At 37.5% G+C, this 25140-nt stretch overlaps 2 protein-coding genes and 1 long non-coding RNA gene across 3 annotated transcripts; 2 read left to right on the forward strand and 1 right to left on the reverse strand.

The window, feature by feature from the left end:
• Positions 1–1034: 1034 nt before the first annotated feature.
• LOC137199275 (troponin T, fast skeletal muscle isoforms-like) lies at positions 1035–13588 on the forward strand (the record flags this gene model as incomplete). The annotated part of the gene is made up of 12 exons (XM_067613496.1): positions 1035–1200; positions 5759–5776; positions 6037–6057; positions 6693–6711; positions 6806–6851; positions 8492–8608; positions 8770–8847; positions 9339–9452; positions 9610–9719; positions 10807–10897; positions 12346–12386; positions 13360–13588. Coding segments are annotated over 12 exons (858 nt in total), but the record flags the coding sequence as incomplete, so codon positions are not given.
• A 1058-nt stretch (positions 13589–14646) lies between these two features.
• LOC137199204 (myoblast determination protein 1 homolog 1-like) lies at positions 14647–17375 on the reverse strand. The gene is made up of 4 exons (XM_067613368.1): positions 17302–17375; positions 16576–17213; positions 15590–15662; positions 14647–15287 (listed from the first exon to the last, which is right to left on the reverse strand). The coding sequence occupies exons 2-4, from the start codon at positions 17119–17121 to the stop codon at positions 15094–15096; spliced, it is 813 nt and encodes a 270-aa protein (XP_067469469.1). The 5' UTR covers positions 17122–17213; positions 17302–17375; the 3' UTR covers positions 14647–15093.
• LOC137199389 (uncharacterized) lies at positions 17358–24645 on the forward strand. Its single transcript, XR_010931780.1, has 2 exons — positions 17358–17449; positions 19177–24645. It is a non-coding gene; the product is annotated as an uncharacterized lncRNA (long non-coding RNA).
• Positions 24646–25140: the final 495 nt, after the last annotated feature.

A 25140-nucleotide genomic window follows, 5' to 3' on the forward strand; every position in this document is an offset into this window, starting at 1 on the left:
ACAAATAAAACAATTTGGAAACAACATTGAGCTAACATTAATAAAAGGCTAAAATTAGCATCTATTTGCAATTAGAATTTGAACCTTTTATGCTTTTAACAAAGTTAAAAAGTTAATTTTTAAGTATTCAAAAAAATGTACATGGCTCATTTTTTTCCAGCACTGCAGTGTGTTGTGCCTACATCATTATAACTGTTGATTTCTCCCATATCTATGATATCCACCAACGCTGTCTTCTAACATCACCTTTCTAACGTTTTAGCTGCAAAGATACAAAAATACTACTGAGTATTAGTTACAAATTTCAATGTAATTTTGAATGAATAGTGTCAAAGAATACACGCTGAGAGATGTGTTTCAATATTCCCCATACAGTATGTACATGAGTCCTGTTGTCGTTAGCACCCGAGGGCACTTTTTTAATACTCTGTGCACGGAGCAAAAATACTTTGCTAATATTTATTAAGATTTTATTATCATATAAAAAGTCATATATCAAGTTTTCTTCAGACTGACTTTTTTGTAGCAGAGGCCATTCAATTTCTGTAAATGCTCCTCTGCTTGTTAGTTTCCATTGTTGCAGTCTCATGTCACATTTCTGCTGAATATACAAATGCTAAATATTTATGATCTTTTTTGTTCACAATGTAAAGTTTTGTCAATAATAGTTGACAAAATGATTGAAATAACGTTTACTTAACAAAGTTTACCTATCTCAATTTATGGCCGCTCTAGGTTTCCATACTCTGGATCCATCAGGACCATTCATTTAAACAGGTTTCCAAACAGAATTGGTGAAATGTTCATATGATCTTTGTACGTAACATCAGCACATAACTGGCTTCAGGTAGCTCCACCTCCGCTGCTGTGTGAATAAGGTCACATGACTCTGTCTCATCATCACCTGTTTCTCTCTCTCTGTTCTCCAGCAGTGCTGTCCGTCGCTCACCCATCCATCATCTCTGTAACTAAAGTAATCTCTCACTTATGGTTTCTAATGGCTCTGTCATGTCTGTGGTCTTCATTAACGGCCTTCTCCGACACCCTTTGGTGCATGCTGCGTGCCCGTAGCCCAGGAGGAGGTAGTAGAAGTAGAAGTAGCCCCTGAGGCGGAGGCCCAGGTAGAAGCAGAACCAGAAGTAGAGCCTGAACCAGAAGCAGAGCCAGAACCAGAACCAGAACCAGAACCTGAGGAGGAAGGTACGTGGCATGGGCAGTCTGTTCACCCTTCTCCTGCAGGACATTCAGCACTCTATAGGATAGTCAGGTCTGTCGCCATCAACACGCTGCAAAACATATCCTGCTTGACAAGTCAAAGTAACGAGTCTAAAAGGATAATTCAGCATGATTTGAGGTTTTGCTCGTCCTTTCAATTTTACATTCCTCCAGTACATTTCCTAAAAAAAATCTAATTTCTATATCACAAGTCAATTTGTTCTATTTCAATACTAAATATAAAAGAAATAATAACTGGAGTCTTTCCATTCAGTCAGTAAAGGAATGAGGAGCACACAATTATATTTTGAATAGAATAGAATAGAATAGAATAGAATAGAATAGGATAGGATAGAATAGGATGCCTTTATTGTCATTGCACAGCTGTACAACGAAATTTAGTGCCTCCCCTGACTGGTGCATACAATATATATAAAAACAAAACACAAGCAGCAGAATCTGCAACATATGCACTTCATATTTTAGACTACACACATAAATAAGTATAAAACAAGTTTTTTTAAAAGTTAATTGATAAAAAATAGTCAATGTATTGCACTTAGTCCCAGAAATATGGAGTTCAGTTCAGTAGGATGGTCTATTATTGCACTTGGTCCAAGAGATATTGGACAGTCTTGCACTTGAGAGCAATGTTGCACTTCTGATTTCCTAAATTTCTTTTTCAATGTGTTTTAGGAAATGCATTTTTTATTAAGCTCCACCTCAGAATAACCAAAGAAGGAGTCCACCCACAGTCTGAGGAAAGACATGAAGAAAGATTTTCTCACATAGTTTGAATAGATTTTAAACTCCTGCCATGTCATCACTTTGTGGCACAATATTTACTGAAAATTTGGGTCTGTTTGACACACCAAAATCCCCAAATTTCTAACTTTATGGCAGTAACTTGCGCAGAAAGAGTGATGTTGTTAATGTAACTGCCAGCTTTTGAAAAGTTTGATTCCTGTCTTTGCTGCATGTTGTTATCAAACTGCAGCTGGTCTTGGACTCCTGGACAATCAAACATATCTTCTATTACGCAACTGTTGAAAATCTACTGAAATTTTACATTATAGTTTAACTTTTGACAGTCAGTGTTGAGGAAAAGCTGCTGAAATTACAATATTTAGCTCTATGTTTTATGTCAGACTGCATTTGGTGTTACTAGAATTTAACTAGTAACATTATTGGAACCAATGTGTTGTTTTTTTTCCTATAAATGAGGTCTGGAATCTCTCGACCATCTGCCATTTTGTATATTACCAAAGTACATAAACATATATTGCTTCTTTTTTGGGAGGAACTGCTAATATTTAGACATTTTGTCATAACTCTGAGATATGTTGGTTTCAAAGTGATTTATAACTGTGAGGGAATGGAGGAAACGAGCAGAAACTCGAATCATCCTAAAATAGTTTTGAAAATCTTTGTCTTGTGAAGTTTGATATATTTGCAGTTCACTAATTCTCTAGTTACCCTTCAGCCCTTTAGTTACCTCCTCTTCATAACTGCCCAGTATTACAAAAGTTGTAAATCTGCAGAATTTGTGAACTTTCAGGATGCACTCCCAGCAGGAACAGATTCTTTTTTTAGTTTTAGATTTTTAGATAAACTAGAACAAGAACACAAAATCCACATGTCTCCAAAATTTGGAGTGGAACTTAGTAGTTCAAATGCTTTAATTCACTGCCAGTATCTACTATAAGTCACATTAAAGGACGGGTTCATAATTTTTCAAGTCTGTCTTAAAACATCAGGTGTCCATATGAACACTGAAAGAGGTTTTCCTCATATTTACAATCTTTTTAGCATCAAATTCCCTCTTTGTGTTTCCTTGGACAGTGTTTCCCTGGAAGTATAGTAACAAAAATGCCTGAAGCTTCATATTAGCTTCAGATAAACTGTTAAATACGTTTTTGCACAGAAGGAGGACTGTGGATTTTGTCCCCCATCATTTACATTGTAAGTGCATTATGAAGGGATCTTCTAATGGTCAGTATGAACAGGAGGAATGATTACAGCAAGAAAAACATGTTTCACTGTTCATTTGGGCTCCTGACTGTTGTTTTAAGTCAGACTTGAACAGTCATCTTAAAAGTCAGGCCAGAAAACACATTTTAATCCATTTAGACCAACCTCAGACCTCAGGTCACTGTGTCAGTCCGAAAGGTATATAATGCTTCAAAACACATGGGCTCATTGTTTTCTGTGTTAGCACAAATAACATCTGCGTCATTTTCTGGATACATCACCGCCCTTCTGTCCAGCATCTACGCACATAGACTTTCCCGGAGAGCATTGGTTTATTTATTCATATTCGCTTCCCGGATCTGTTGGGCACGTCAAGGCCAGTGTGCGTTGCACTTTAGTATTAGTGGTTCTGGTGAAGAACCCTAAAGTGCCTTTTAGTTTCTTTGAACATTTGAGCTTTGCTTTATACAATGTCCACAGTTTTTACATCATATCAGCATCAGTTTTAGCTTACACATGATCACAATAAAACATTTTGTCCTGTTTCCAGCATTATTGCACAATGCCACATGTGTGTTTTGAATATGAGATGTGCATATAAATGTTGAAAGGGAGAAGAAAAACAGCTGCCTTTACATGAATCTACAACACTGTCTCATCCAAGGCCTTGAATCATTCCTTCCTATGTCTCATCTTGTTGTTAATGACTGCCTTTTGGCATGCTCATGAACCAATCTTTAAGGCTGTAACAGAATGGATGATGGGTAATTCCCAGTCATGTAAAAGCAATTTCTTCACCTCCCTTCACACCATGTTTAGCATCTTTCTCTCTGTGTGTAGATGAAGAGTGACACTGGCAAACTGCTCTAAAGCATTTACAGTGGGGTGTTGTGATGCAAAGTAATCATCCTGACTATTCAAGTATAAAGAGGAAATGTTTATTTTGTTCAAATGCTTTTATTATCTGTGCAAACTGTTTCACACAGAGTGGAGTCACTGCAGAAGTCCCAGGCTTTTAATGTATGCTTACTGAACTAATCTTTTAATGTCGCTGCCTCAGCAGTGTCAGATTGGAAGTCATCAAGTTTTGATACATTTCAAGTCTGGTACACAGTTGATAAATCAGCGTTTAACAATTGCTGACCACTAGATGGCAGAAATACTTGCTAATTTAGTTAGTACTATGTTAGCAAAAACTTGTCTAGTTAGTTAACATTGAGCAGAACCAAGACGAAAACAGCCATTGGAATTTACTTTCTCACCACATGTTGAATGTAAGACAAGTGTTCACTAGGTTTAGTCAATAAGTTCACATAAGTTAAGAGATCAGAATAGGTAGTTTACTGGTGCTGTGCCTGCATCGAGTGTTTTCTGATCTGCTGCGTCTATGGTTAAGGTCTAGTTAGGTTGACGCAACTACAACTACCAAGTTAAGGTTACAGAGCGTCTATATTCTCCAGAGCAAAGTCAGGAAAAAGGCATATTCTATAGTTGGAAGGAAAAAAAACAGCAAAAAGAATGATGTATTGGTCTTTTAGATGAATTTATTCTCAATGTGTCAGCCTATTGATTGTGAATAAATTCATAGACCGATACATGAGATGATTCTTTGTGCTGTTTTTTTTTAAACTATGGAGTGTTTCTTTTTTCCTGACTTACAATATAGACGCCACTTTTTTTAGGCAGAGCACCCATCTGAATTGCAGTGCCTGTTTACACTTATGAGCTATATTAAGGTTAGGGATCGTTTGCCTTCATTTTTAAAAGAAATCAGCATTTACTGTTGTAGGAGGCAGAATGTAAACCAACATCTCCGGTGTCAAAGTCATTCAGTTTGTTGGCAGAATCATCCAACCTGACCTACCGACTGGAGGTTTTACGAAGGTTTAACAAGGATACGCTACTTCCATCTTTGCTATTTTGACTGGAGAGTAATTACTCTCAGCAGTCATAACCACAAAAGGGCACTTGGCAGAAAAACACAGGTCATTTTAAGGTTTTTAACCATGGTTTAAACAAATAACAAATACTACCATTGGTTATCTAACAGTGTCAGTTTATTCTTGGGTTGGTCAACCATTGATGTTGATTGATTACAGCATGAGAGTGGTGTTCTGTATGGGAGAAGAACAGCTACACAAGTAAAACCACTCTTTCTGCACAGTGCCACGTTCATCAGTTTCATTCTCTCCCAATCAGTCCTTATAGTATAGAAAATAACTAAGGAATAAAGCCAATAAAGATGATCTGAAAGGCTATTAGATTTTGAAAGAAGTTCACCAGAACGTCCTTATTAATATGCAGTCAGGAGGAACATGCAATGTTCTCGCCAAAGAAAAGGAACATTAGGAAAGAAAGAGCAGTCTGCAGTATTAATGCAGTATTAATGCATGACATGGGACTTGTGCAGTGGCTGCCACTACACTACACAGTAAGGATATAAACACCCCAGTTTAGTAAATGTACTTCGTAAGCTGTGCATCATAAAGAGGACAGGAACAGGCTGCCAGCGCCGAGTTCAATCACTAATGATTTCTGTTCTGCCCTCGCTTTGGATGCTTGCTGCACGCAGAGGCCTATGAAGAAGAAGGTATGTTGATCCGGATTCTTATGTGTTCTTCTGTTTGGACCTTTTATCTGTTTCTCTGTTGGCCAGTGAGTCTTTCACACATGAACAATTCAAACAATTCGTTTGTTTCACACTTCCTGTGTCCCCTTTAAACCTGTTATTGATGTAGTTGATGTAGTTAGCCAACGGAGGTGACGTGGAGGAAAAGGTTGAGGTCATGGTTACGGGCCTCACTGCTCATCTCTGCTTCTTTTCTTTTTTGCATAATTGTGTCCTGCCAGTGGAGGACGAAGATCAAGATGGTAGTTTGTATTTCCTGCTGAGTCGCTGTTTCTTTGCCTGCATTTTCTTCCCGTGTTGATTGTTTTAGTGTGAGGGTCACAAACTTTGTTATTTGTTCCTGTTAGAATCCTAGTTGTTTTTTTTTTTGTTGTTGTTGTTTTTTTTACCTTGCACATCAATTAACAGTAATTACACAGTCAAACTTAGTGTCAAAAGTGTGTGTGTAAGTATGCTCGGAAAATTAAACTATTAAATAGTTTCTGTAGTGATTTATGGCACAGTTTACTGATCCTGATTAGCACTTGAAACGACTCAGATGATATTGGTTTGATTTACACACTAATGCACAACAAATTAACACCGTGAAAAAGAAAAATCAGGTAACACTGTGTACTTACAGTACTTAAAGGAGAGGCTAACATACAGGAGTCAGGCCCCTGATGTTAGAAAGACTCACACTCACACGACAATGATCTACTGGAAGTGTGAAACAACTTGCAGCCCTCAGATGTAACTCAGCTTGTCTACATGGAACATCCCCCCTAATTAACCAGCAGCTCTTTAGACTGCGTCTCTCTCCACGTTCGTGTCTCTAACAGTTTGATCTCTCTCTTCTCTCCCTGTTGCTGTTTTGATGCTGATGCTGAATTACCAGAGGAAAAGCCAAAGTTCAAGTGAGTAAATTCTCTAAATTCTCTGACTGAAACATCATGTTTTCACACCGGTGACATGTGTAAGTTATAATATGAATGTTATTTCCTTCAATAGACCCTCTGCTCCGAAGATCCCTGATGGCGAGAAAGTAGACTTTGATGTAAGTTGTCAACTGATACTCATCCAAGAAAAAATAACTGAATGTGTAGCCTTTGAACAATGAACTAATCCTACTAACAAGTATTATGTGTATCTAAATTCTGATATAACGTTTCCAATGTGCCATAGACCTCCATTTTTGTCCAAAAACTGTTAAAAACATGTCAATGAGCCAGACCACCGCACTGGGTGACACATTCCTTAGTGTGACTAAGACTAATAGACACTCAGTAGTTTACTCAATAGTGAGCGGTAAATAGAGATTTCAGACATTTACTCACTGATGATCATTTTGCGTCATCACAGCAATAAAGTCATACAGCGATAACTGCATCTGTAAAATGCAACGCATTGCACTGTGGGATTGTTATCTAAAAGCAGTGCACATGCCATACTACATTTTTGAGTGCACTATATACACAGGTGGATAAAATTACACACCAGATGGCAGAGGCTAAATATAGTGTATTGTTTAGTATATGGAGAGGAATTTCAGACACAGCCCTCTGTCATACTTTGGATGCGAACCAAGAAACCAAATCCTCTACCACAACAAGGTGGTTTGAGATTAGTTCCAGTCAAAATGTGGCAGCAACCGATGTCCAGTCAGAACACTTTCTGTACTATAATAATATGCATGTCATGACATACATCAGTAACATTCTTTTTCATCTGTTTATTGGTATTTTAGTTAACAAACCAGCAGTACACATTGTATACAAATTACATAAAATACATTAAATACACAAACAGATAAAAATAATAGGACAGTGCACATACAGTATAAATATGTCATGACATACAACAGTTTTTACATCTGTTTATTGGTATTTTAGTTAAACAAGCAGTACACATTGTATACAAATTATAGGAAATACAAAAACAGTGCAGAATTTACATACACAGACACGTAAAAACAATAAGACAGTGCATACACAGTATAAATATTAACCAAGGTACAAAGCTGCTTTACATGGTGATTATTGACATCTTACATTAGCCTTGTTATTGTAGCAAAGAGTTAATAGGATATTTATTGCGTAGCCTCTACATAATCAATGAAGGGTTGCCAAGTCTCATGGGATTTCTTAGCGGAAACTTGTTAAGTGACTCTGAGTTTTTCCAGTTTAAGATGTTGCGTAACATCTTCGATCAACTGTTTCCAGTTCAGTAGAATTCATCTGTGTGCTATAAGGGTTATGAAACTTTCCACAGAAGAAGTGAGTCCTCTAAGGGAACACTCCTTTCCTGGTACCCCAAATACAACCAACACTGGCTCCGGTTCTACCATGTGTCCCAGGATATCAGACAAAGTTTTAAATATGGAGTTCCAAAAATTGGACAATTTTGGGCATTGCGAGAACATGTGCCCCAACGAGGCAGGAAATACCCCACAATGGTCACACAAAGGATCTTCATTAGGATATGACATTCTTACTCTGTTTGCAAGAAAACTTACAAAATAATATTCATCACTGATGTATGAGACAGAATACATTTCAGTCAAGACAGGTTACAATCCTTGATGAAAGATTTGTGATCTCTTCATCTGCACTTTGGCTAGGTTTAAATGAAAGTGTTTACACAGTGTTTACAGCAACTATCTTTTGGTAACTGCTGTCTTCTGTTTGTTTCTTGCAGGACATCCAGAAGAAACGTCAAAACAAAGACCTGGTCGAGCTGCAGTCGCTGATCGATGCTCACTTTGAGTGCAGAAAGAAGGAAGAAGAGGAGCTCATTGCTCTCAAAGAAAGAATTGTGAGATTTTGCTCAAAACACATTGATTACATATGCAAAATGATAACTTTTTGAAGATCACCAATCAATTAAAGCCAGATGTATGAAAATAAACAAGACAACTACAGCATTATCTTAATTTCTATTTAATTGCGATGTTGTCTTTTGGTTTGCGTGTTCAGGAGAAGCGCCGCGCTGAGCGAGCTGAGCAGCAGAGGATTCGTGCTGAGAAGGATAAAGAGCGGCAGGCCAGGCGGGAGGTACGCAGCTCCTGCTTCTTATATCGTGGCAGCTTCAATCTGTGACTTTATTCTTTCTGTTCTTTCAACATTTGGTGAAGCATTTCAAAGAGATGAATTGATTTGATTCATTTGATCCACATTTATAAACACCCATCTGTAGTTGTCATTTTCAGTAAAGACGGTGGATTTGAAGAGTAATTTAACATCAAGCTGAAAAGCAGTGTTTCACTAACATCTGGGTCACAGTTTCAAGCATGTTGCACATCTCACCAAACCTGGTAGTGATGTCACAGTGTACTGACCACAGAGTGCATTTCTGCATCGCTGCAGGAAGTTGAGAACTTCAACCACTGGAGGGTAGCACTAACAAGATTTTTAGCTGCTGTTAAGTTACTCCTAAAACTGTTTGTGGACATTACTAGCAAGAGGAAAAAATAAAACCACACTCATGCTGTCCTTCTACTTGTCATGGTGTCGAATCACGATAATCCTTGAAATTCGTTTGGCAGGCTGAACGGATGAGAAAGGAGGATGCCGAAGCCCACAGGAAGGCTGAGGATGAAGCCAAGAAGAAGATAGCTCTGACAAATATGGGGTCCGGCTACAGCGGCCTTCTGCAGAGGGTAACTTTTCATCATTTATTTTTTTTTATTGTTGGGATTTTAAATGTGTTTCTCAGATGTCTGCTTCAACTTCATACAAAACAGGTATCAAAGTGAAAAAAATATATAAATATGGAGGTTTTTAACCTGTTTTGATTTTCTGGTTGGAATTTTGTAGGCTGAACAGAGGAGAGGCAAGAAGCAGACTGAAAGAGAAAAGAAGAAGAAGATTCTGGCAGAGAGACTCAAACCCCTGACTATCGACAATCTCAGCGAGGACAATCTGAAGTAACACACGGCAGGGAACGAAAAGACAAGTCACAGTCTAGATAATAAAGCAGTGACACCACACAGGACATGCATTATTAAGTTTACATATGAGAATAAAAAAGGGGGGGGAAATCTGCCATCTCTCAGCTGTCAGTACAGGAAATATTGAATTATTTAAAATCTTCTCCACAATGAAGTCGGAGGAAGGAAGATGGCTCTGCCCCAATAATCCATCTTTTTCTGTTGATAAGATTTTACTGATTGGCAATTTTAGGACAATTACAGGAATGTTTCATTAAATTATTCCTGCAACTTTTTCAAAAAAAGATAAATTAACAAGAGTCTACTCTCATGCTAGCGGCTGTACTTGAGCATTGTGGTGCTTTGAGTTGAACGCTATCGTCAACATGCTCACAATGATAATACCATGAATGTCATGATAAGGTCATGAAATGTCTGTTGTTGAGATATTACACTACAAAACCATATGGTGGCACTAGAGGGTCACAGAAGTCATTTACAGTATAATGTCAGTGAGCGATGAATGTCTGAAATTTGGTTCCAATCCATCAAGTAGATACTGAGATATTTCATTGAAAGAGTGAAAACTTTGACCAGCTGGTGGTGCTGACAGAAAAGTCACCAAGTGCTTAGGATTCATCCTCTGGGAACCATGAACGTCTTCAAAATTTCATGGCAATCGATCCAGCAGCTGTAGAGATCTTTCAGTCTGGACCAAAGTGATGGACTGACCAACAGAATGACATTCCTACAGTCATGCTGCTAGCATGGCTAAAAATAACAACAGTAGACACATCCCCCCCTTTATATTTATACCCTTTCATTATGATATGTTTGAGGTATTGTTCAGCATGTTCAGGTGTTAAAGTGCTGGCCTTTCAACCAAATTAAAGCCAAATGTAATCATTTGGTTTCTCATCCATGTGTTATGTTTAAAGCTACCTGCTCCACTAATCTAATTTTGATATAATATGAGGAAAATGATTGGGTTCAGATGAAGACTCAATCATAAGGTAAAACATTTTATTCCTAGCTGCATTCAGAGATTGCCTATTGAATGCTTGTGGTTTGTGTTGTTTGTCAGGGAAAAGGCGAAGGAGCTGTGGTCATGGCTGCACAACCTGGAGGCAATTAAGTACGATTACTGCGAGAGGCTCAAGAGACAGAGATATGAGGTCAGTGAGAAAGAGATATGAGGATATTTTGTATATTTTGTGCTGCAACAAACTCACATTCTCCACATTTCTTGGTCTGCCCATTTCATTTGAAACTTAGGAACAAGTATATCTAGATATTAAAGTTACCACATTTTCCTTGATAAGAACATTTCTCATGATTTACTACCACACTATGCTCAAAATTACAAAGGAAGTGATGAATGTGTGATTACTTTAGTGTGAAATGTATTTATCTCGTAATGACTTTTCCTGCATGTGGCTGTTTCTCCCCTGGTAACACAGATAGTTTGGTGTGGTTTGCAGAAAACAGTCGGAGCATTTCCTGCTTGATTTATCGGCAGTGACACATCTGCCTGCGTCAGTTTCTGTTTGATGTTGTACATTCACATTCTTCTCTGGTTAAATCATCCAGGATGGACAGTCATGTGACATACAACATGATATTCCCTCTCACTACCAATCATATCTAAAAAAAAATTAAATAACTATAGACTTTTTAAATTAAAGAGGACATATTTTGCCCATTTCCAGCTCTATATTTATATTCTGGGGCTCTACTGGAATATCTTTGTATGATTTACAGTTCAAAAAACTCCTTATTCATTTCATACTGGCCTTTTATGCAGCCCCTTAGTTCAGCCTCTGTCTGAAACAGGCCGTTTTAGCTCCCGTCCCCTCCCGATGAGCCCACTCTGTTCTGATTGGTTCCTCCAGCTCTGGAGGCCACATAAACACACAGTAGTGGCAGGATTTTATGTATTTTTCTCGTTCCCTACTCAAAACAGAAACTTCTCAAATACATCTGTACATGTTTGAGCCCGAATCTGATCCAAAATATGCAGGTGTATCAGAGCAGGCTGAAGACTTTTAGGAAGGATTTTTACATTCACCTCAAGTTTTGGAACTCTACTATGAACTATGATATATCTACTATGTACTACATAGACATCTGACATCTTAACAGTATAAAAATAACTGATAATCACAAGCATTATATATCCCCTTTAAGAGGTTAATTAATGATTACATTTTGTGAGGTGGCACAACTTAAACATACAGTAGGTGGTTAAAACTTTACATAAAGGGCTAATCCAATTATGACGATGTGAATCACCTAAACCACCCTGGTTTACACTCTATCTGGGAGACTATCTGGTGTGTATGGTAACATTTATATCTGTGTCAAAGTTTGTATCACAAGCATTTGCCAGTGTACAACAACAACAAGAAAACAAACAAATGCATCGAGAGAAAAATGGATGAAAATACAAAAAAAGTGAAACACAAGAATATATATTAATACAATATAATATTAACCTTGACATTAAAAGTCAAACTATAAGGAAAAAAGTAAATAAATGGGTAAATTTGTTTAGAATTGTGTTGGAAGTGCTACTCAGGTGAGAAGTATCTGTCAGTTTCAATCACACCTGTCTGTCTTTCAGGTGATCTCTCTCAGAAACCGCATCGATGAGCTGCAGAAACAGTAAGTACCCGCTCTCATAAATATGAAAATAAAGATAAACAGTGAGTATTGACACCACGACATTTGCAGACAACATCAGAGAAAACTAGTTTCACCATCGAATAAAACTTAAAAAATCACAACGTACATACAAAATTCACAGTTTATGTGAAATCCCCCCAAAAAACAGCTTCGGATAACTCTGTTTTTACAGGTTTCTAATATTTCAAAATAATTTCACAATAATTTCCGAGACATGTCCTGGAAAGAACTCTTGAAAGAACATTTGATATTAATTACTGGGAAAATAGAGACAGTGTCCAAATACTTGTTTGCATAATCTAGAGAGTATTTTAGTCAGTGAGCAGCTCAGCCTAACAAGCAAAAATGTGAAATTAGTCCCCAAGAAGGCTTACAGTAAAAAATATGTCTCCAATAATAAATTTTAAAAAGTACTTTAATTGAATTTTTCTTTAGAGGATATTCCTGTTGTCAATATAAGTAGCAACATTACATAATTCTTTTCAGGAGATTCCTTGGAAATGTCAAGAAAATTATCCAGAAATTACATGTAAAATAAAGCATCATCCAGCTCTATTTAATATCTAAAACACTAACTGCTAAAAAAAAAACTTGTTTGAATGAAAACAAATCACTTTCTTTATATGTTTATTTGTGTCTTATTTACTAGTTTGTTTATACTTTTCTCCTTGTTACCAGGTGTAATCCTGTTTATAGCTGACTTTGATTTACCTGGTTATTATTAGAGTGTTATCAATTATTTTCTGTATTTTCAAAGTTTTAATTAGTGTGATTGGACACTAGAGGCCGCTGTAGCTCCAAAGGAAAATCAGTATATTCAAGGAATCTAATATTCCTTCAGTGTTGCTACAGCGGCCTAGTTTAACCCCTGATGTGTTGATATTCTGGTATTTTTCTGTAAAGGATCAATTTGCAGATCTGACTCTGTTTTTGCGCTTTTTGCGCCTTGCAGCAGCAAGAAGGGAGCCGCCTCACGCCGCAGAAAGTGAGCGGCTCCTCGGTGCCGTTCAGGCCGGACAGGAGGCTCGTTTCCTCGGCCAAGGCAGTGGCCCAGACCACCGAGACACCTGCAGCTCCGGTACCACGGCAACAACTGGACGTCTTACCGCCTGTGTTTGCTTAATTGAGTAAAATTGTTTTCTGGATGAATTTAGCTCCAATAAAGAAATAAAAAAGTTTTACATCAATGTGTTTGTGTAAATATGATATGATGGTTCAGACAGATTCATCCTTCAAGATGTATGCCCTAGTTTGAATGCTCTATCTATCTATGTATCTATACATCTGATCAATATAATTAATTAGCTTCATGTGCAAGGCGGCTTTTGTGATTTTGGGACCCCAGGCAAACTCTGGCATGGGGCTTCTGTCATGCCTTATTTTCAGTCTGAAGAAGTACTTGAAAACTATCCTATATACCACACTCACAAATAAGTAAAATTCCTGCATTCAAATCTTTACTTAGGGGAAGAGAAGAAGCACTTTGAGAGCATCTTGTAAGTTATTTCAGCATACATGTTAATCAGAATAGTAACACATTTTTACAAATTTTCTTTCGAAACATCACAATAAATCTATAGCTGTCAGAGACCCCTCTAGTTTTCTGGATGAAATTTAGCTTAAATAAAGAATATATACAATATTGCATATTGCTGTTTAATGTGCTGCAGCTGAGTAGCTATCTAGCCTGCTAAATAATGTTAGACTTTAACGTGGGTTGTTGTTGAGTCTGTGGCCCTTGTGTTGTGTAGCAGGATGCAATCAGGCTCAGTGTGACGTCTGCTCTGCCTGCGATCAAACATCACGTTATTGCTTTATGCAAGATTTGATTTTTTTTCTGAAATTTGAGGACATTGTGTGTATAGATTATGGGATGATTTGTGGAGTTAATCATTTCCAATATTGTCTGCTGGTCTGCACTTTTCCAGCCCTCTAAATAACCGTGTGTTCATACAGAGGCCAACATACATAAGAGTATTTATTATTATCACAATTTTCTCTGTGTTATGTTATCCCATACCTTTCTACTGTTACAAACACACAGAGTGAGTTATTGTTTTTCAAGTCACAAGTTGAGTCAGTGAAGGAGGAAAAGGTTTAGAGGACTCAAATAGAGAGCTCATAATGCTAGCAGGTCTGCAGGAGACATTTCAGTTTATAGAGACTTATAACACAGGCTGTGTTAATGAAATATCAGAGCAGATGAAAGCCTTTGAAGGATTATATTGAGAAGAGGAAGTCACAATATAAATATTTATTTATTAAAATGTCATTCACTCATAAATAATATATAGAAACATTTGACACAACAATCCCTTCATACAGTATGTGTAGTATTAACAAGCAGCTCTTATTTACAGTTGTACAAAATGGTCCACCGTCCTCCAACCAACGAAGAAAATTTCTTCTCCTTTTATCATTTTTGTCTTTTGACATTAATGGAACACACAGCAGCCTTCAGTTCATCCAAGAGGTTAAAAACTGGAGCACCAGTGTGACTCAAACTTTGGTGGAAAAGTCTTCACCCAAACAAAAATGTCAATGTCAATGTTACCATATGTTGTAAGCCCATATTTCTGTGACTCACTGCAGAAGACAGGAATATTACACTTGCACTTTCCTCCCTTAAAATGTAGGGAAAAAGGTTTGTCTTTTTGTGGAATATGAGTCCTCGGGTCCTTCGGGTTCAGAGTGGCTCATAGATGCTGTTGGGTTCATCAGAAGGACTGGAGACTGCAGGGCTGTTCTGAGGAGATCCGGGGCCCTGAGGGACCACGCAGTCCCCTGGTGGGGCCACAACCGGGTCCGTACTGATCCGCTGTACAATGCTGGACAAACAGTCCAAACTGGAAATAAGTGACGGCTTGCTGCTACTAGCGTCTGTAAAAAAAAGAAAAAGAAAAAATAATGGATAATGAGAAATTTGTCATATTAACAAGAGGAGCCGATCATGTGTGGTCATAGTTAAGAGACATTAGTCATATGATCATCATCATCATCATCATCTTTGAATTATGAAGGAACCTAGGTTCATTAAAAATGAAAGCAGACATTTAAGGAGAAACATACCAGAAATGAGTCATATTGCAGCAGACATTGAAATTAGTCATATGTAGAGAACGATCAATTCTACCAGAGTATAAACAGGTCATATTTAAGTAGGAACTCAGTGTAAAACTGACCGTCTGGTGTCTGGCCGCAGTAGGAACCGTCACTGTTTTCACTTCTGGTCGAACACGGAGAGATGAAATCCATCTGAACACAAAAGATCAACCAATCAGTCAACAAGCCAAACATGTAATCGATCAGACGGTGTTTGAAGAGAGGAACTCCCCAGAATGAAAATGACTCACAGAGCTGTGAAATTTAAGTGATGCAATTTTTTTGCTCAAATTTCTTGATGTACAGTATGTTTAAGATTAGCCATATTACACTTACATGTACTTTTCATCATTTAATTACTTAATCTAGGTTTTATAAATGTTAAATTAACAGTAAATATTTGTCCTGCAGAGTTTCTTGCACTGTGCACATGTCAGTGAAACTCTTCATTTTACATTTTAACGTGTTATTAGCATATCTTAGATCAAAAAGGCAGATGTTTCAGATAAGAACCTGTCAAATGTTTAAAGCAACACTGACTTTCAGTGTTTATATACTCATCTTTGCTGCTAATTCATATTTAAACCAAAATCAGAACTTTCCTGTCTAACAAAACATGAACAAATCAAGGGCACAGGTCAAAACATATTCTGTATTAAAATAACTGATAAATATATTTTCAGGTGTGTATCTGACATGAATGCTTTCCAAAATTTAGAAGATCAGATGATGCATTTATCTTTCCAAATCTTCACAAAATAAATGTTGTATTTTGGTTTCAAATGTCTTTCAAAACTGTCACAAATGTACAACAAGTCAATTTTTAAGTATTAATGTAAGTATTTAAAGCTGACTGACTTTGACAAGAACAAGTTCATATATCAAGCTTTAAAACATTTCACAGTCAAAAAAGGATTGGATCCAAAAATGTGCTTTTAAAGTGCATTTTTAAGACCCAACTCGTTGAAATTGTATTTAAGCACTGAGGCCAAAAATAAATATCTGAAACACATTCCTCACATTTCATGAGGCAGCACATGAACTGCTCAGCTGTTGTTGGACTCACCATGCCATCAGAGCAGTTGGAGCGGGGGCTAGAGGCGTCCGAGTCCCCGCTGTAGTGTTTGAGCGGCGGGTAGAAGCCGTCGTCTCGGCCGGCCCTCAGCAGCGCCTGCAGGGACTCAATGTAGCTGATTGCGTTGCGCAGGATGTCCACCTTTGGCAGCCGCTGGTTGGGGTTGGAGGCCGTGCAGCGTTTCAGGGTCTCAAAGGCGTCGTTGACCTTACTGAGTCGTCGCCTCTCTCGCATCGTTGCTGCCTTCCTCCTGTCTGCGTGTGTTGTCTTCCTCTTGCAGGCCTTGCAGGCCCACAGCAGGCAGTGTCCCGCCTGGTGGAGGCCCCCGGGGGCCCTCACATGCTCGTCCTCCTCCTCTGCGATGGGGACATGGTAGTGGTGATGATGATGGTGATGGTCCTCGGACTTCAGCAGGCCGGCGTGCATCAGCCGGGCGTCCAGGTCATCAAAAAAGTTCATGTCACTGGTGCTGAAGCAGGGGTCATCGTAGAGGTCATCAGCAGAGGAGAGAGGGAAGGGAAGGTCGGACAGATCCATCGGACTCTGCAGAAGATTCCCTCTGAGTGACACGAGACTCTCTCTGATGACTGAAACAGTTAATGTCTCCTCAACAGCGTCTGTCTGTTAAACTACACAGAGAATGATATTTAAAAAAAAGGAAAACGGCAAAAAAAATTAAAGGTCTCTCTGTAAAGTCTCCTGTCAAAGTCAGCTGACCTGCGTGAAAAAGTAGAAAAAGTAGAAGTGGTCTGCAGAGGAGAGTAGAGGAGTGTTTTTAAAGGGCCAGTCTGTGTAACTTCAGCTGCTCTGGCTCGGTGTTTGGTGTTTATAAAGGAGTCAGCCACTGTGGAGGCGGGGCTGTGATGTGAGTAACCAATAGACTGAGGGGTGTGGTGTGTGATTGTGTGTGTGTGTGTGTGTGTGTGTGTGTGTGTGTGTGTAGAGTGTGTTAGGGTCACAGAAGTGAAACTCAGCAACAAAAAGGAAGCAATAAAAAAGCAATCAAGTCCATCCTAACAAATCATTCAGTCCGATGTTTTGATGTTTATACATAAATAAATGTTGCTGACTGATTTAACACCAAGTTTTTTTTTTCCTTAAATCAAGAAATAAAATTCTGGATTGTGTGGGTTCAATTTGCAAGTTTCTTTTCAAGGCAGATATTAGGAAATCAGTTTATCTGCTGTAAAAAAAAAAAAAAAAAAAAAAAAAAAAAAGTCAAACTGTTTCCATTATGGCACTATTACTTTTTTAAATTTCTGATTAAGTAAAAATAAAATTTCAGTAAGTAACTGGATACTGATAATCAAATGTTTAGAGAGATAATTTTGATACATGGAACAACTTTTGAACATGTCGTACTGCAGTTTAAGTACATTTTGCTTATTATCCAAACTAAAGGTTTCATGTGAAATTCAGAAAGTTTTCACATTTTTACTAAAGATGTTAAAATTTCAATTCACACAGGGTGTTTATAAGACACCTGTTAATTTTTGGTCACATTTTCTCTACTTTACTTACACATTAAATCTGTCACAGTTTCTAATTTCATTTTATTTTTTCAAGGAACACTTATGTAAGTTAACGTGTTGCTGTCACCATGACAAAAAATATATTTGCTCGATTAACGAGAAAATATAACAGTTTTCTTGTTATAAATGAAATGGTGGCATGTGAATGTTTGAATGAATTGATCAAGTCTTACTTTCTTTTAGGGCAAACACACAATGAAATTCTGCTCTTAGGGTCTTGAAGGAGTTGTTAGCAGCATGCATATTTTCCAATCACATCTCATTAGAAAAAAAACCACAGTGGGGAACTAGGTGGTTTCTGAAATTTAATGGAATGTATTTGTCATAGTCAAAGAAATTACTTTTACGAGAAAACCTTATTATTGTAAAAAAAAAAACATTTCCTCATTAAAACAACAAAAACCTGTCTTATGAAAGTGAAAATGTTTTTTTGTTGAAACAAACTTTTTTTTACAAAAAGTGGCAGCTCTGTGCTGCCGTACTTGTAAGTGCAAAAATATGTCCCAAAGGTGTATGTGAGGAAAGGTTATATTTTTAAATAAAAATCCATCCTGAAACAACTTGGTAGAGAATGAAAAGCATCATATTGACAGCTGACAGCTCAAGTGGCAACATTACAGTTTGTAATGTAGTTTTCTGCAATGTTTTTATCATTATTACTGTAAGTAGTAAAAATGTTGGATAACGCACTGATGGAATAGCAAAAATATAGCCATATGTTCTTTTCTTTTTAAATTATTTGCTTGGCCATTGACAATTTAAACCAAAACAATGATGAAAACTGATTTTCTCTTGTTTTTAGTGTCTTTAATCGTGCTGTAATTAAAAGTTCAACAAAAAGAAACATCAAAGATTTTTAAACTATGCTGTTAATTATTCAGACAGGGTGTATTTACTGTACTTAAGGGAACTTATAATACATTTTAGATTTACAGCAAGATGGAAAGTTCAATTTCCAACAATTATACTTTCACTTTTACTAATTTATACTTTTTACATGAAAATAACTGCAGTATTTTAGGCGATCAGATGTAAAATCCATATTTGTGTTTGTTCACAGTTACATCAGACTGGACAGTGACAGAGAGACGTGGCTGCTTAAGTGCTTCAGTCTGCTGTCCTGCTGAGGAGGTCAGAAGGTCACGAGATCGTCAGGTCTCTGATCTGAGGAGAGTGTGTGTGTGTGTGTGTGTGTGTGTGTGTGTGTGTGTGAGGGTCATTACTGGACAACAGTTTAAGACAATTTGTGCGAACAGGTGAAATGAAATGATCTCAACTCGCTGACAGACTGATTTTGTTGTAAGGTTTGTTTGAAGTGGTCGTCTGTTTTTTTTTTTTTTTCTTCTCTTATATATTTTGTCTTTGTGCATTTTAAGAGTTAGAGTGGAAATAGATAGAATATTATATGTTTCTTTAATGGGGCCTGATCTTATGAAATTTGTATTAAGACAAATCACCACTGATATGAAAAATTGGGGAAGGTGTGTCGACCAGAATTTTTTTTTTTTTTTAATGTTAGTTATGACACTCTGACCAAACCCTTCACCTAACCATAACTAAAATAACTGTAAAAATGATCAATTTTATTTTAAATTTAAGCCAAAAACTGAGCAAAAACTTACCTGAAAATGTGTGATGGCAATTTCATTATTTGATGCAAATCTAAAGTCATACAATATTGAGAATTTTTGTTTTTTTGTGTATTTTTGTTGGACAGTAAAAGTCAGGGGATTTTTTTAGGTATCATACTAATTTCAGACTGAACTGCTCTTTTTGACCGGATTTCCTTTTATGTAACTTGTTTTATGTTTTTTGTCTTGTAAATGTGAGATTCTTCACAGCTTCAGAGACCAAACAGCTCACATCTCAGACTCCTCACAGCTTAATGGGAAGGCAGTGCGTTAAATTTAGAAGCTTGTGAAATCTAAGACAAGTGCCCTTCTAGCTGAAGCGGGTATTATTTTGGAATAACCCCAACTCCCACATGCTCCCTCTTTTTCCTGGGACACATTCAAATGAACCAAAAGAACAGAAACCTGAGAGCAGAGGAATCAACTGCTACGATGAAGGTATCACTCTTGGCATAATTTAGAATTTTTCCAGCTCCGTTAAATAACACAGTTCACAGAAGAGCATGTTCACATGATAAATAACAAAATAAATAGTTCAAAGAAATATTTTGTGGCATAAAATGTGCTATGAAGTCCGATTTGTTAATAGTGTAAGTAGTGAAATGATGTTACGTCATAATTATTCCAAATTCATCTTTTTCTGCAACATGTTGCACAACATGCAGTCATGTGAATGGAGACTGACAGTTTCAGATGATCCAACGTGCATTTTTTGCAACAAAATATACAAAATTTATAGTGGACAAAATGCGTGTCATGCAAAAAAAACAAAACAAAACAATAATTGCCTAATGAGATCACAGAGGTGGAAGAAATACTCAGATCCTTTACTCAAGTGAAAGCAGCAATACAACAATGTAAAGGTTTGTGGCATCTAGCAGAACAGACTTAGCAGAAATGGAATATAATATTCACAAGTATGTTTTAATTAATGTATAATCCCATGGAAATAAGAATCGTTGTGTTTTTGTTACCTTAGACTGAGCCAAATTTTAACCTCTACTATGCTGTTGAGTTTTTTAAAAAATCTACAACAGCGGATTATATTTTAAACATTCATATGTTTTGAATGTAAAATTGTGAACTTTAATATAGCTGTTGAATGAATGTGGTGGAGTAAAAAGGTACAATTTTTCCTTCAAAAATTTAGTAACAAAATATAAAATACTCCAAAAAACAGGTACAATTCCCTTAAAACTACACTTAAAGGATAGGATCACATGTTTAGTGGCACCTATAGCAGAACAGACTTGGCAGAAATGGAATATAATATTCATAAGTATGTTTTAATTAGTGTATAATCCCATGAAAATAAGAAATGGTGTATTTTCGTTACCTTAGAATGAGCCCTTTGTATCTACATAGGGAGCGGGTCCTCTTCCACGGAGGCCGCCATTTTGCACCGCCATGTTTCTACAGTAGCCCAGAACTGACAAACCAAACACTTGCTCTAGAGAGGACCTTTCACGTATTTCACGGGTTTCGTGACCACTGTAGGTTCTCTTACATGCTTGGGAAGGGGAGGGGTATTCGTTTGGTTGCAATCTGCAACTTCACCACTAGATTCCACTAAATCCTACACACTGGTCCTTTAAAACAATAGTCAGGTGCCCAAAAGAACAGTTTTTCTGTGGCGGATGAGGAATAATAATGAAGAGGAGAGAATTTTGAACTATATTGTGTTACGTTAATCATTTGGTTTATAACTCAGAATCGCCAAACTTCAGATAAACTTTAGAACATTTTTTGCACAGAATGGGGACTGTGGATTTCATTTCCCATCATTTACATTAAAAGCATGTTAGGAGGAATCTTGTAAATGGTTTGCATGAACAGGAAGAATGATTACAGCAAGCAAAAGCTGTTTCAGTGTTCATATGGGACTGTTTTAAACCAAGATACTGGAAAAATAGCAAAAATCTCTCTTAACCTCACCCATTAAGTGTTTATTACTGTAATCTGTTGTAACACTGTCAGACCGAAACTCTCAGTGAGTCACTGCTGATCTTGTGATACTCGGCTGGTATGTCAGTGTTTTTCTGCTGATTCCTGAGAAGGACAACTTTCAGTCTTGCTTTTGAATGACAGCCCGCTCCTCCCTGATTCTTTAAAATCCTAAACAAATACATGTATGAGTATGATGCGTGAGAACAATACTCCTCTGCACTCCTTCCATCAGCATGTTGCATCAGCTATAGTGTACACATCTAAACATTAGATATGTTGGAAGTTCAGTGTTTACACATTGTGCATGTGCTCGTTAGCTTGGAGTCAACAAAGTTAACACAGTCATCTTAAGACGTGAAAACAGTTTCACTGGAGATACAAATGTTAAGAACATCTAAACTCAAACTGTGAGATTATGATGATGGCCATAATAGGATACTAGTTTATTGTCTGTATTAAAAAATGGAGATCCTTGTAGAGCTGTGGGGGACCACTCTGATTGTGAAACCTCGTGCAGCAAATCCGAACCAGTACAAGAACAATTACGTTTTATATAATATTGTACATCAGGTACGTGTCCAGACCAACAAGCTCAGGTGTGGCTTGCTAGTTTATGTTGCACCCGCAAACAGCAATTATACTTTCTGTGTCCGCAAGTATACAACGGTCCACTAGGGTCTGCGTGACGTAAATTTCATCATCAGAGGGTGTACATGTAGGCTTTGTGCAGACATCCATGTACCTCCAATTTCACAACATACCATCCATACATCTTCCCATAGACGCCAATCTACTGCGCATGTGTGGAATGCATCCGCAAATTCAACATAAATAAACAGGACACAAAGCTAACATAGAATTCGCTACAGGTAAGCTATTAACAGGACAGGACATAAAGGCAATGTAACATTAGTCTATGGTAAGCTACCAGAGAAGGGGAGGTGGGGAAGTCATCAGACGTGCCTTAGCTCACATAAGTGACTCAAACTCGACTTTGGGTTTCGTTTACTGGCTCATATCAGCAGCTAAATATAGAAACTGTTGGCCTGAATATAGATCCCATCCATTCTTTCATTTTCTGTTCTGTTGAAGACTGTTCAGTCTTTCTCAGCATGGACTGGATGAGAGAAAGGGAACATTGAGGATAGATCACCACTCTGTCAAAGGGCTAACACATTGACAACCACATTCACACCTACTTGTTATTAAGAGCCACCGTCACCATGTTTTTAGACCGTGAGGAAACTGTTGGGGGAACAACCAAGGAGATCAATCATTGATTTAAAAAAAATACTATTTCCATTTTAATGTCAATAGCAAAAATGACGGAAATCCCATTTTAGAACAGAGTTTTTTGACTAAAAAGTAACAGAGAGATCCAGCAAGGTAATTTCCCAGTTGGCAGTATTATCGTACCATTCTTCTTTAATCCAGATTTTCTCTGCTTTTTGAGTTTGGCTGAAGCTGTTAATCCCATTTCCGTCTGCTCAGTGTTACAGCAAACGTCTCACATTTCATATGGGCCCTTGATATCCCACCAGGGACTGATGCCAGATCAGTTTATAGCGTCTGGTACCAGGCGAGGATATTTTTATTATGCTGAAGGTGTGTGGGTATGTGTGTCACTTGTTGGTGCTGGGACATTGGATTAGCATCTCCTGTTGTTGCTGTATTTGATATATTTTTTATTCTGTGTCTTTTTCATAAATTGTGGAGATTTGTTATGAGGTTTTATCATGAGACAATAAAAAAATGGAACAAAACTGGATTCAATTGAAGGAACATTAATGAAATTATAACAAAATTTCTGCTAAAGCAGAAGAATTCCTATTTAACTAACAAATATTTCACGATTGGTTATTCTATCACAGTTTGTAAAATGGCAAATGAATGCTCCAAAATATGTTTTCTATTTAAAACTGTTATTCTGTTATTTATATACTGTTATAATGTCAGATATCTATCTTAAACATGGTCAAAGTTCCAAAAGTTGAGGTGAACATATGTAGAAATGTGGCCTGCAAGTCAAAACCCAGGGCTTCTGCTCTCAATCTGCTCTGAACTGTCCATTTGTGATGTTTTTTTCTATCTTGCTGATAATTGTTGATGTTGGTTACTCATGCATACACATAAACATCTGTTTCTTGGTTTCTAAGGTCGTTGCTAAGGTTTTTCCATGTGTTGCTTGTGTTGTGTACTGTTATATTTCAGATCGGATTAAGAAACTGACATTTCTAATAAAGCGAAAGAAAAAGAAGTGAAATCCTACTGCTATAGTTTGTTTCATGGTTTGTTGACGTGGCCTCGAGAGTGGTGGGAAGAGTTTTTTCTTTAAATGTAAATCATGCAAAAATATTCCAGTTGAGCCACAGATTAAAACTATAGACCTGCAAATGTGGTCTCTCAATCAAAACAATAACAATAGACAGAGTGTGATGATGGGGTGAAGTAGCATGGGATCATGGGAGTTGTTGTCTTCATTTTTAAACAACCAGCTTCTTCAGGTTAGGATTACTCCATCGTTCATCGTTCAGGATGTTTTTACTGGGAGCCGAATTATCCGCAGAGGTCTCCTCCTCTCCAGAACAAACGGACCCGGTGAATAAAACAGACAGAAACGCTGAATAAAGCTGTTTCACGTAAAACATCAGTGTTTCTCTGATGCTGTTCAGCTGGCAACGGACGTCCAGTAGAGGCTGCTAGCTGAGCTGCTGCTAACGTTTGCTCAGCTTGTTTCTCTGATAACTTAAGATTAATTGTAACCTTCATTCAGATATTTACACCTGTCTTTTGTGGTAGTTGTATTGTTCTATTACCTTGTATAGGTACTTGAGTTGTCTCTTTCCTTCTACTTTTTGACTGTTACGCACCACAACACAAAGGCAAACTCGTTATATGTGCAAACCTACTTCCATGCTGACCTTTTGAGGACTAGCCAAAAAATAAAAGAACTAAAAAACAATAATAATGTTTAAAAACCCAATCTGTACATTTTTGAAGCTTTAAATGTTTGGTAGTTGTACTTTATAAACTGATCAACATAATCAATAATTAACTAATAATGTTGGTCCATCTATTTCAATTGCTGCTCTAGTTTTTCTTTCAAATGAAAACAAACAACAGTAAATCTTCCGTCCCGTCACCTGTCGTCAACATCATCATCAAAGCTCAAACGAGGAAACCATGAAACCTCAATCTGATCTGATCTTCTGTGAGCGGACGTGTTGGGACACGCAGGACAGGACGGGGTGACATCCTGCCGGACCTGCTGGATGTGGATTCCAGATGGATCGTAGCTCGACTCCAACACACACACACATACACACACACACGTACACAGCACCGTTACCCCCCTCCTCAGTTTTACGACTCCTGTTAACTGTCACAACAAACTGACCATCGTCTGGGTTACGAGGTGTTTCACTCCTCTTGATTCTCAGCACCCT

Source organism: Thunnus thynnus, chromosome 1, assembly GCF_963924715.1.
Source record: "Thunnus thynnus chromosome 1, fThuThy2.1, whole genome shotgun sequence".
Lineage (NCBI taxonomy): Eukaryota > Metazoa > Chordata > Actinopteri > Scombriformes > Scombridae > Thunnus > Thunnus thynnus.

Excerpts from the sequence above, each read along its gene's own strand:
- LOC137199204 (XM_067613368.1), bottom strand. The coding sequence starts at position 17,121 with ATGGATCTGTCCGACCTTCCCTTCCCTCTCTCCTCTGCTGATGACCTC. Across the intron at positions 15,663-16,575 it reads CCAACTGCTCTGATGGCATG|ATGGATTTCATCTCTCCGTG; the intron begins GTGAGTCCAACA and ends TTTTGTGTTCAG. Across the intron at positions 15,288-15,589 it reads CTGCGGCCAGACACCAGACG|ACGCTAGTAGCAGCAAGCCG; the intron begins GTCAGTTTTACA and ends TTTTTTTTACAG.